General features: G+C 44.1%; 1 protein-coding gene across 2 annotated transcripts in view; it reads left to right on the plus strand.

Moving 5' to 3' along the window:
* The first annotated feature begins 784 nt into the window (after nt 1-784).
* CNTLN (centlein) overlaps nt 785-13,343 on the plus strand; it is a 267,130-nt gene continuing 254,571 nt past the window's right edge. For both annotated transcript variants that reach the window (XM_084834565.1, XM_084834566.1), the window contains exon 1: nt 785-1,117. In XM_084834565.1, the coding sequence (XP_084690691.1) occupies nt 1,013-1,117 (105 nt within the window). In that variant the 5' untranslated portion in view covers nt 785-1,012. The remainder of the gene's footprint in view (nt 1,118-13,343) is intronic.

A 13,343-nucleotide genomic window follows, 5' to 3' on the forward strand; every position in this document is an offset into this window, starting at 1 on the left:
CAACAGAAGCACAGTTGCAGCTGTGTGCATTCCACAACTCCCCAGTGGTTATTGTTTCATGCTTCTGGAACTCCTGCCCTAGGAAGATACCAATGGACTCATCAATGCCGGCTTAAAAAAAAAAATTACTGAAGGCAAAGCATGCTTTTGGTGCTTAAAATCATTGGTTGCCGGTTGCTGCGTGTGCCTATTTGTAATTGTCCGTTCTTGCTTTGGTAATCTTGTAAGCTGCCTTGTGATGGAAGTTCGCCCTGATAGTACAGTTAAAACCCTTTAAAACAAATAAATAAGTAGATGTAAAAATGCAACAGCCAACAGTTTTACTCCTGGATGGAGCAACCGGTTGTACGACCAGAGCGTCTGTTTCCTGGGGGTAGATCCCCACGCTCTCCAACGGTGCTTATTCTCAAGTAATGCAGCAGGACTGCAGCGTTAAGCTTCTGCCCTGAGTGCTGATTCCAATGCAACTGGTACTAAATTCGTTGGAAAGGCATAATTAAAGCAGCTCGCAGGACGCGACTACGTCGCATTCCACACTAGCTCACTCATCTCCCCGTAATGGGAGGAGAAATGAGAAGGCGGGACAACGCGAGCTTCAGGCGCGAAAGATTTGCACATGCGCTGTACAAACAGTGGGCTATTTTTAAAAAAAAACCCATTCTCCTTCTCGTCGCCTTCCGGCTTCTGCCGCTTAACCGTTAAACGGGCGATCCGACGCTGCGTCCTTTTTCTTGTGGTTCCCAGAGTCGCCCGCATGTTCTTTCTCAAAGGAAAAGGAAAAAAAGGGTATTGGGTGGAGAAGAAGGCGGGAGCTTGGTGATGCCTTTCGTCTCATTGGTTCACGGGCGCGTTTTCCATTTCTTAATGGCACGCAAGGCGTGGGCGGGCGGCATGTAAATATTTCCTCTTCACAGGTAGTCCCCCCCCCCGTTCAATCCCCTCAGTAAGTAAGTAAGTACATGAGTGAAAAGTGACTTTTCTAGCATCCCCCCGTTCCCAGGTTATACTTAGCATGGCTTCTTCCAAGCGCAAGGATCCGGCTTCTGCAGCAGCATCCCGGGTCTTTGTACTAGAGGAAGAAGTCAGGAGCCTGACTGAGGAGCTGAGCCAGTGCCAGGTCGGTACCGAAGCGGGAAAGGGACGGAGCTCCTTGGAAACGGGGAGCCCCGGAGAATGGACCTCCTCGGCTCCTGAAGGCCCCTCCGGGCTGGGGCCACCTACAGCCGCCGGGGGAGGGGGGAGGAGAGAAACTTCCCTCTTTCGCTCGCTCCAGCAGTACGCCACTTCACAAGAGCCAATGCTTAGTGAGGGGTCCACCCCATTGAATTCTGTGGGACTGAGCTGCTGAGAAAACATGCCTAGGACTGGGCTGCTGGAAGCCTCTCAGCGCTTCAACCTGTAGCTCCTCTGCATGCTTATTGCGAAGCAAGCCCTTCTGTCCACCCGCCGGGGTGGGGGACTTACTTTTACAAGTGTAATGAATGTTCATGGCACTGCAGCCTTCGAGCAGGACAAGAAGCTAAAGCAAGATGCATATGGCTGCAAAGTGGGCTAAAGCATACACCCAGAACACAACGCCCGTGTTGTTGTTTTTTACTTTGGGCGAGATGCTGGGCTGTATCCAATGTTAGACCTTCTTAGACCCACTGAAATAAATGGGACTTAAGTTAGCCATGACTGACTTAAGTTGCATTCACTTGAGTGGGTCCGTTCGAAGTAGGGCTAACTAGCCCCATTCATTTCAGTGCATGGTGGCTTAGTGTTAAGACGTTGAACTGCAGACCGGAAGGTCGGCAGGACAGCAGCTCGAGACCCAAGTGCCGCGTGACGGAGTGAGCTCCCGTCTTCAGTCCCAGCTTCTGCCTACCTAGCAGTTCGAAAGCAAGAAATTGCAAGTAGATAAATAGCTACCGCCTCGGCGGGAAAGGTAACAGCGTTCCGTGCGCCTCGGCATTCAGTCATGCCGGCCACATGACCACGGAAGCGTCTTCGGACAGCGCTGGCTCTTCGGCTTAGAAACGGGGATGAGCACCGCACCCTAGAGTCGGACACAACTGGTTGGGGACACCTTTACCTTTTTTTATTCTAAGCAGGACTGACATTGCATACAGGCCAGTATTCTAGGGTTGGTAGAGCTAGGAAAAAGCCTCACGGACTCTCTCCCTTTCTAAAGGCAGGACCATCTCTCGAGCAACCTGCGCATTCCACAGCCCAAGCAGAGAGTGGGTGTGTCCACAAATAAACCCCTGCATGTAGAACTAATAGTCCCAGGTGACTCGAACAAGTAAGCGAAGCCAGTGTGGTGTAGTGGGCAAGAGTGTTGGACTGGGAGATGGGAGATCCAGGTTCTAGTCCCCACTCGGCCATGGAAGCCCACTGGGTGACTCTGGGCCAGTCACACACTCTCAGCCCAACCTACCTCACAGCGTTGTTGTTGTGAGGATAAAATGGAGAGGAGGAGGATAATGTAAGCCGCCTTGAGTTCCTTGCAAGAGGAAAAAAGGCGGGATATAAATACAAAAATAAATAAATAAAGCTAGAAGTATAAGGAAATGGAAGAATGGGGAGCTTTTGTCATTTCTACCTTTGCAGTTCAGACATAATGATTTTTCTTGGAAGGAAGCCTCAAATAAGTACATTTAGGCTGACAGCACTGGTTTTAATGCTTGGCAAAGAAAAATAAGGAGTTGAATTCCTATGTCATCTGTTTAATCACCCTAGGTATGAAAACAATAGGGTAATGTTAAAAAGATAAATACTCTTGAATGTACTTACCAGGAGATACTAGATTTATCCGTCACACTTGTACTGTTTGTTATTTTTTACATTTATAGTCCACCTTTTGTCCAAGGAGTTGAAGGTGATGTACATGATTCTCCCCATTTTTCCGCACTTTTTATCCTTAAAGCAACACTGAGGTAGGTTAAGCTTAGAGTTTGAACAGGTTATCATGACACACCAACCCATCGTGGGTTGTGTCTGGAACAACCCACAGTGGGTTAGTGTGCTGTCCAAACCCAGACAGCTTCCTGCAAGGTGGGTGAATTTTTTGAAACAAGCCATGGCAACAACCAATGGCTTGTTCTAGGGGTTGTTTTACCCATGATAGGTTGACATGTCATCTGAACGCAGGACACCCAATCCATCGTGGGTTAAGGGAAGTGGTGAGTGAGTTGCTTGGCAAGAGTGGCAAAAACCGTGCTGCTCTTCCCAATTATGGGAGTGATCATTCTGCCCGATTGCAGCAAAGCTGCCACAATCCTCCCTCACCAGTGGCAGCCCCTCTAATGGTGCCCAACTGGCACTTTGGAAGCTCTGTCGTTGGTTGCCCGCCTTACACATTTTGTGTGTGTGTTCTGGCCACTTGCGCAAACTTATTTTTTTCCCCTTCTCTGGTTGGATTTAAAGCTCCCCCCCCCCCCCCGGGTGTGTGTGTGTGTGTTTCTCCTTGTATTCCATACCTCCCCGAGTTGGCATCCCCTCTTTTTCATAGAAAAGTGGGCCCCCGCTTTTTACTCTGATTGGGTGGGGAAAGTGGGATGGTACACACTTTTCTATGAAAAGAGATGATGACAACTCAGAGAGGTGTGGACTACGAGGAGAACCCTCCCCCGGGGGGGGGGGTGTCAGGTCCACCCTTTAAAATTTGGGCATCTCCTTGCGAAGCTGGTAATGTGAAGCACTTTTCCTTTTTCAAAAATTTCTTCATGGAGCTATAACGCTATTCTGAAAGAGCAACTGACAGCAGCTGGGGACATCGTTTACCAGTTCAATTCCCCCCACATTGTACTGCTCCTATGTGATATTTTCACTGCTTTCCCCATTCTGTCAGTGTCTTGGCCAGTTTCATCCCCTCTCTCATTGGCTGCTTCCCCCACCCCCTTTTTAATTCCTTCATGGTGCTATAGAGCTATTCCACTATAGCTCTATTGTGAAAGACGGACAAAAATATTAAAGAAAAAAAAGCCGGTGACCAAAAAGGGGTAGCAATCGGAGTGGGGAGGGGTTTGGGACAGGCAGACAAGATGGGTCCTGCTGCACAGGACCCTGGAATACTGGGTGGAGGACTGATGGGGAAGGAAAGGGGAAACACGGCAAGCCCAATCGTCTGTTGGGTGCACAAACCATGCACTGTGAATTGTTTGCAGAACAACAGAGCATGTAGCTTGTCACCCACGATGGGCTAGTGTGTCGTGCGAACATACCTATGGTGACTGGCCAAAGTTCACCCAATTGAGCTTTATGCATTTATTTTATTAAGTACCACTTGCTAGCTAAAGCTCTCTGAGCATTTCATAAAACAAAACTTAAAACCATGAAATACAGTAAGATAGTAAAACATAATATAAAAACAGAAGTTTAAAACAGAATAAAGCCAAAGTAGTAACCAAGATAAAATCTAGCAGCAGTGGAAAGATCTAAAAATGCACTAATACCACTTTTAAAACTGAAGGAATAAAAAGCAGGGAAAATAAAAAAGGTCACCTGGGGTCAAAAAGAACACAATGTAGGTGCTATTCCACAACCAGGGTGCTTCCACCAAAAAAGCCCTCTTCTTAGTAGCCATCTGCCTCACCTGATTCCGAAGGAGCACCCAGAGAAGGGCCTGTGAGGATGATCTTGGGATCTGGGCAGGTGCATATGGAAGGAGACAATTGTTCAGATAACCTGGCCTCAATCTGTTTAGGACTCTGTAGGCTAATACCAGCATTTTTAATTGGGCCCAGAAATGGACTGGCAGCCAGTGCAGATCATAAAGCACTGGTTGAATATGATCATATTGGTCAGTCCCCGTTAACAATCTTGCTACCCTGTTTTGGACCAGTTGAAGTTTCATGGCTGAGTTTCCAAACAACACTAGGTAGTTTATGGGGTTGCGAGCTTGCAGCCTGGACACCATTTAAATATCTTATTAAGTCCCCTAATGTAGTGAGGGGTAAAGCTTCCTTCACTGGTCCTGCTGTCCCTACCCCCTCACCTCCTGTGGCAAGCAGAACTGTGCAGAAGATGGAAGGGAGTGGATGACAGGATGAGGAAAGGAAAAAGGAGGACAAGCTGAAAGTATGTGCATCTAGATTGCAAGGTGACAACCTTATGATCTGGTTCACACATCACGCTAAACATGCAGTCCTGGATGATTAAGCCAGGATATGTACAAGTGGCATGTACCTGCAGACAGTCCCTTTCCTACCACTTTGTTTCTCTTTTTGCACAAGTGGGAAAACAAGTCAGGGGTCAGCAGTTAAAGATAGCTTCACATTAATGTGTGAACTGGGAACTATGGATAAGTGCTTCCAAACAAGCCAGGATTTGTAAGCCAATTTCAAACCCTGTTTTAAAGCTGGCTAGTGATCCTGGCTTGTTTGAAAGCATTTCATCACGGCTGGTTCGCATGTAATGGGAAGCTATCTTTTAAGTGCTGAATTCTGGCTTGTTTCTCACTTGCACAAAGGGAGGAGCAAAACATGCGCAAACGGGATGTGTGCATCTATACAGTGCTTGTGTATATCCTGGCTTATCCAGGATTTTTGACTTCCTGTTTAATGCAAATGTGGCCACCATGGGATTATCTAACTTTATCCTTAGAAGTCATCTTCCCAGTTGTGGGACGTATGTATGTCTAAATAGCTGAGTTTGGCACCAAGCGTATATGTGATAGGTACGTTTAATCAGTACTGGTTTCCTGACAAGTATATGTGACAGTACTTGCCTTTGCAAATGTACACAAGTAGCCATCACCAAGAGTAGCACTTTCTATGATAACTTTAAATGCAAGCATATATTTATTGATATATTTAGATATTTATTGGATTTCACAATTTACCTTTTATTTTAGGTGTATATGCAAAACATTTTATGTTCACACTTAGGCCAGATAATGTGTGACATTGCTGGCCATGTCAGTCTGGCACTATGAATGCAAGATTTACTTTGCTGATGAAGTCAAAATCCAACCTTGTCTGATATTCTGTCAGTGACCAGCCAGTTGAATCTAGGAAGCTCACAAGCAGGGCATGATGGTGACCTTGTTTATTTCTGTTATCTGGTAGAAAGAGGTAAATTGCCTCTGAGCGTGGAGGTTCTTTTTAAAAACAATTATGACTAACAGTCATTGAAGTATCCTCCATGAATTAAAAGCCAACTTAGTGGCTGTCATTGCACCGTGTGTCAATTAATTCCTTAAGTTATTTATGTCTTTCTTTTATCTATCCTGAATCTTCTGCCAATCAGTTTAATTGGATGATCCCAAGTCCTAGTAGTCTGAGAGGAAATGTCTCTGTTCACTCTCCCTACAGTGTTCATAATTTTATACATGTTGATTGTGCCCCCCACATCAGTTTGTGTGTGTGTCAATGAAAACCCTAACATTGTCTTTTTCATATTGAAGATGCTCCAACTTCATCATCATTTTAATTATCCTATCTATATCTTTGCCAGCTGTGTGACAGCGTTATGATACTTAGTTTATTTTCGGCCCCTTTCCTAATAATTCCTAACACTTAACTTGCCCTTTTCAGTGAGCTTTCTACTATGACCTTAAAGACCTATCTTCTGGGTATCCACAGCCAATTTAGAACCAATCAATTAAATGCAAAGTCAGGATTTATGTGTATCACTTTGCACTTACTGATTTTCAGTCTTATTTGCCATTCTGTTGGCCATTCAGACAGTTTGGAAATATCTTTTTGGAACTCTCCAGTATCTGCATAGTATCACACTATCCTGAATAATTTGTGTCATCTGCAAACCTGGCTCTCTTACTGTTCTCCCCTGATGCCAGATCATTTATGAATAAGTTAAATAGCACCAGTCCCAATACAGATCCTTAGGGGACCCCGTGTTTTCTACGAATTTATCTGGGACAGATGTTAGGCTGACTGGTCTATAATTATGTGGATCCCCCCTGGATCCTTTTTTAAAAAATTGATGCTGCATTGGCTACCTTCCAGTCCTTTGCTAAAGAGATTTATTTTAGTGATAAGTTGCATATTTTTGTTAAAAGATCAGCAATTCCACATATGAGCTCTTTAGGAACTCTTGGGTGAATGCCATCCAACTCTGGTGACTTATTTTTAACTTGCCATTTAGTTCTAAAACTGCATTCTTTGTCCCTTCCATGTGACACAGTTCATTAAAGATACTACCACAAAGCAGTGGTTCAAGTGTGAGAATCTCTTCCAACATCATCTTCAGTAAAGGATGATGCAAAATATTCACTGAACTCCAACTTGCAAATAAGACCACAAGAATGACTAGCTCACAATTGTTTTTACTGGGCTGCCTCCCTCACATAACTTATGTTTGTAATTTGTGGCATGCTGATGGGTGAAAACTTGCTTCCAGTTTAGAAAAGCTTCCCACCTGGGTATCCAGAGGAGATATTTATTCTTCAGAGGCAACTAGTTGAATGGCTATGTACAAGGCTGTGCTTTAGCTTTCTGTGATTTTCCATTGTTCCTTTCAGACTGTCATTTTGTCTTTGCTGTCTTATGGCATACTACCTCTCTCACTGTTAAATACTGGAAGGGAGGTATGCTGGGGAACAACCACAGCTCAGTGAAAGAACACATATTTTGCATGCAGAATTTCCTAGGTTCCACGGCCACGTGCCCGACATGTCCAGTTAAGGGATATCAGGTAGCAAAACTGGGAAATTCCCTTGCCTGAATACTTAAAAAGCTGCTGCCAGTAAGAATAGACAATGCTGCACTAGATAGACCAATAGTATAAGGTAGCTTCAAATGTTTAAGTCCACATGTTTCTGATCCACTTGATGAAATATGCATTATTCATTTTAAAAATATGTATAAGATGTCTTAAGGCTGCAATCCTATACACACTCTTGACCCTGGGAATAAGCCCCATTAAACACATTGAGACTTGCTTCCAAGTAAACATGCATAGGATTGTGCGATTAGCCATGCAATCATCACATTTCTTCTTGGCTTGCCTTATTTAGCTTTACACTTGCTGTGCCAACTTGTTTTTTTTTTAATGTTTTCTGACTTGAGGAATTTTATTTGTGTCTTATATAGTCTCTTTGAACTTGGAGGCGTACAAGTATCCAGTACAGAGTTGGAGGTATAGTGGAGGTGATCCTTGCCTCTGCTGCACTTCCCGCTCTGCATTTCAGCTAGATGGACTTTTTCATCCGTCTAGCTGGCGTGTCTCAGTGGGGGAGGGAAGGAGGCTGGAGAGTCCATAGGATATCACATAAGCCCAGCCTATCCAGTCCCCTCCCTGCCCACTGGGACGCCCCCTTTATGACCTTGGAGAGGCAGCCAGCATGGAGGAGGGGGTGGGGAGCATGGATTCCTGGGCCTGTGGTCGGAGTGCTGGCTCTGACTTCGGATCCAGAATCCAAAGTATCCTATGCCCCCCCCCCCCCGTGCTGTCTAGGGGTCATAGGATTGCTCCCACCATAGTTTAACCACACTGGCATTCTTTTGGATCTGTTTGTGCCCTTTCTAATCTCTTGTATACACTTTAACTTTTTGTTGGGATATTCTGTATCATTAGTTTCTATTGAGAACAACGGGAAGATATAGAATAGATAATGTTAGGAGAAATTTAGGAAGAAGGGGCAAAACTATGATATTCAAAAAGCATTCATTGCTTAAGGGATCACTTGTAGTAAAATGGTATTTCACTATTTAAATAGTAAACTTGCATTTTCCAATAGCCATAATCTACTTGCGCATTAGCTGCAATAATAAAATATATTGCTCGTTCTGTAGTGTTTGTGTTCACATTGTAGTGGTTCTTCTCTCCTGTGCTTCATGCTAAAAAGATAGTGGTAGGTATTCTACATCTCTTTGAATTAAGAACTGTGGAAGACGGTGCCTTTGAAAAGGGCAACCTACCCAACTATGAGCCTGTCTGCTAGATTAAGGAAGGGGAAATAGGCCACGGTGGCTTAAGTGCCCCGTCGCACGTTTTAGTGACGTGCTGGGGGATTTGCATAATTATCCTCACTGGCACAGCTTGCTGTGTCATGCAAATCCAGTGAGGGTGGCTTGTTGCTGTGTTTAACAAGCCACACCAGAACCCTAAAACAGCCCATGGGTTCTGGGTGGCTTGTTAACTATGGTAACAAGCCACCTTTGCTGGGTTCACGTGACATGGAAAGCCTCGCCGGTGATGGTAATTATGCAAATTCGCTTGGCATGTGCGGCAGGGGAAAAAAGCCACTGTGGCTTACTTCCCCTTCCATGATTGTGCGAACCCAGTCTGTGAGTGATTTAACACTGGAACGTCACCGTTTGTTTAATGCTGGAGCTACAGTGAACATAAGAGCCCTGTGGAGTGAACCAAAGGCCCATTTAGTCCAGCATCCTCTTTCCCAGAGTGGCCAACCAAATCCTTTTGGTAAACTCATAAACAGTAACAGGATGTGAAGGCAATAGCCCCCTCTCCCTCTGTTGCTTCCCAAGAACTGTTACTCAGATATGCTTTCTCTGAACATGGAAATTCCATCTAGCCATCATGACTAGTAGCCATTGATAGATGTTGTCTAATCTGAGCTAGCAGTGCATTCCATGTATTAATTACTTCCTGTGTGGAAAATATTTGCTTTTTTTTTAGTCCTGAATCTCTTGTCACTCAGCTGTATTGGATGACCCTGAGTTGTAGTATTATGAGAGGAAGGAAAACTTCTCTGTGTCTACTTTCTCCACAATGTGCATGTGGGATGGGTGCCTGTTACTGCAGGTTTTGCAGCTGACCAGCAGCAGACTGGTCTTAACTGCTGTTTTCCCTGAGATGCTTGAACAAGACAGTCTGGAACCATCTATATAAGAATATGGTAGTGCAACGCTTATTACTAGAGATCTACCAGACCGATTTTGCTCATTTTTTTTAAACTAAAGTTTCAGCAGTGTAGACACACAGAAAATTTTGAAACTTCAAAAAAGTTCAAAGCTCAAGCTTTAATAGCAAAACAGTATGTTTATTTGCTCTGCGCCAAACAGTCTCTTATTGCTCTATGGTTCGGTGCCGGCTTATTTGCTCCGCGCCAAACAGTACCTGATCTGACATCACATGTTTTTGACCTCCATTATCTGCATCCTCCTCCTTTCCTTTTTTCTGATTCTGTTTGGGTTTGTTTCTGTTCTTTTGCTTCATGTGCAGGCTTCACGAGGCACTACTAGACCTTGGGGGGATTGCTAGGGGCAGCACCTATGCTCCTCCCCAATTGTATTGGTTTTAATGGGATGAATCAGAGACTGAGGAGGAAGGGGCTGCTGCTGCTCCTTCTGTGATGTCCTCTGCAAAGGTGGGTTTTGTGTATTTGTATATGTGTGTGTTGAGAGAGGGGGTAATGGGCAGGACAGTGTGGCAAGAGTAGGCAGGGTGCAAGACCAGCACCATATTGGATGGCTGTGGCTCAGGGCAGGTGAAAGAAAGGTGGAGTTTTTTCTTTGCTCCCCATCCCCCCCGTCTCACCTTTTGCTTTTCAGGTCCAGGTGAAGGTGGGTGTTGGTTTCTTGAGTGGGGGCTTGAAACACCCCCTTTCCCTGCAACAGAGGAGGGGTGGGTCTGTCTATGCTTTCATGTAATGGGAGGGGGTTCTTATTGCAAGGAGAGAGAGTAGTGTGGGTGAGTGAGAGGGACGGAGGTGGGCTGGAAGGCCTCATTTGGTATGGCAGGGGGAGGCTTGCTGTAATATAGTGGGAGGAGGCCGTATTATTAGGGTGCTCATTGAAGGGAAGCTGATAAGAGACATAATTGGAAAGCTGAGACAAGAAGAGGGAGGGAAAGGAGGAAATGACCCCTGAAAGTTGTCCCAGCCGCAAGGGAAACAGCCAAACATATTTTCATCCAATCATTGTCAGACAACTAGTGCCTGTAGCAACTGGGGCTTTACACTAGTTTACAGTAGTTACACTAAAGTGTAACTATTTTGTTCCAGGGAGCATCCTCCAGACTCCCTTTATGCAATGCAAGGGAATGTGGGATAGCTGCTCCTTAGCTTAGAGAAACAACAGTGCTTGTGCTTCCCAGCAGCACTTGCACTTTCCTATACAAACTTCAAACCATACCAAAGTGAAGTATGCTATGCTTGAAATTAAACGGGGGCATATTGGTTAAAAATAGTTGGTTAAACTGTTGGTACTTTGTTAAAACAGCTGTGTCCCATTTCAGGTGTGTGTGAGTGAGTGTGAAAGCCTGTGCAAGCACTAAGAGCCACTGGGCTGACTGTAAACTGGACAGTTTACAAAATCGGCATTAAATGGACATTAAATGGCAAGTATGCAAAGCTGCCAGTCCACCAGTGCGCATCCGGTTGTGCTAGCACAACAGGAAGCTAGTTCTTCCTAGAGCAATGCTTACAACTAGCCGAAATGAGCGTTTCTGGAACAGGAGAGGTCAGCAGAGCTCCCATCTGTGAGCTCCATTGACTTGAAATGCTAATTTTGGCTCACTTCTGGTTGCTCTAGGAAGTGCTAGCTTCCCGTTGTGCTAGCAGTCATTCCTGCTAGCACAAGGAAGCTTTGGATACTGCCCAGTATCATGTAGTATATTGACAGTTATTAATATTACATTATGTAATATTTTCCTTTCATACTTAATGAAATATGAAGCATGTTTTCAAGATAGGAGTTCAAAAGCCAGATGCCACCTTGCTGAGAGTCTTACTGAGAAGAGAAGGCGAGGTGGAGAGACACCTCTGAAATTTCTCATTGGCACAGTGCTTGCAGCTGAACATTCATGTTCGCTGAAGGAACACTGCTGATAGAGAAGGAGAACTTGTTGTTGTTGTTAGAATCATAGAATTATAGGGTTGGAAGGGACCTACAAGACCATCGAGTCCAAGCCCCTGCTCAACGCAGGAAGCCTGATTCCCAGGCGGTCTCCCATCGTTTGTTGTTGCAAAACAGCTTTTGAGAAGGAGCAGTCTATCTGAGCAGCAGGACCTTAGAATTTCAGAAGCAAGTACCCTAAAGGTCCAAAGCCATTCTTAACTCTCCCTGGTCTGGTTCCTGGGTGGCATACATACAATTTGGAGTCTCCTCTCGGCAAAGAAATAATTAATTATAGCATTCAGAGTATCAGAGTCAAGCCACTGGATTTTTTTGGTACAGTTCAGGTTTAGCTGAAACTGAAGTTGTTCCAGTTCAGGCCAATAAAGGTTCAGGAATCAGTTCAGCACACATAACCAATTAATTCCATTTCACATGAGGAAATATTTAAATAGGGGGCATATTATTTGTAATGATCATTTTCACAAAGGGATGGAGCAAGTTAATAAGTCTAAAACTTTCGCAACTATTTCACACCAATACATATCAAACATACTCAGACATAATTTTACATTTACATATGTATATTCTCTCATTGTACTGTACATGTAAAGACTATTTGATAGACACCAAGTATGTCTTGTGTTTCCACTCTTGTATTGTTTTATCAACTCACATGTTCATGTTGCATGTTCATCCATTTTATGTATGTTGACCAAATCTCTGTCATAAAGCGGAAGCAGTCCAATTGCTGACTAATGCTTCATTCAGCTCTTTAAGATGGCAGAGTATCTGTACAAACCCGAAATATAGAAATCCTCCCAGATACTGGTTTTGTTTTATGTGTTCATTCTGATTCTGGTTGAGGTGGAGCCAGTGAACATATCTCACCAGGTGATTTGTTTCTTGCTTGATCTCTTCTTCCGAAACAAACTGATTTTTTTTTTCTGTTTCTGATCTGGTTCAGGTTCAAGAGAGACATTCAGATAATGGTTCATGTTCTGTTCCGGTTCAGGGGGAAAAAAACAACTTTTTCCAGGTTTTGGTTCAGGTTTGGTTTGATTCCCTGCCTAAAATCAGGGATTATAATGCCAAATGACAGATATTTTTGTGCAGGTGAACATGTGGTATCTTTAAAAAGTAAAAATATGAGGGACTAGCTAAAACAATGATCAGAATATAACCAGATCCACATTCTAAATCAGGGAACTTTGTGTAGATAGATGTAGACAACAGATTTTTAGGATAATCTATTAAAATACAAAATCGTGGTCAATATTTTCCAGCAAGGCTGTGTCTTTCCCCTTGTTGTCTTCAATATGTATGTCTTATGCATATATAGTTGAATAAACACTGTACAAGGCAGGGATAATTAATCACAGATTGTCTTTGTTAATTTTAATGTTGTCTGAATCCCTTATGTTTAGTGCAAGTACATCTTTACAAAAGCCTGTGGAACTTTGCAATGGGCATTCTAATTTTTTGGCAAGCATGTTCCTGCTGTCTGGGGAAATTTATCTTCCGAAATGTTGCCAGGTTCCAGATCTGATCACTGTGACTGTGTGTGTGTGGTCAGACATTATTATGCTAAGCCATAGT

Source organism: Heloderma suspectum, chromosome 2 (assembly GCF_057233095.1).
Source record: "Heloderma suspectum isolate Gila_16-S chromosome 2, 16-S_ref, whole genome shotgun sequence".
Lineage (NCBI taxonomy): Eukaryota > Metazoa > Chordata > Lepidosauria > Squamata > Helodermatidae > Heloderma > Heloderma suspectum.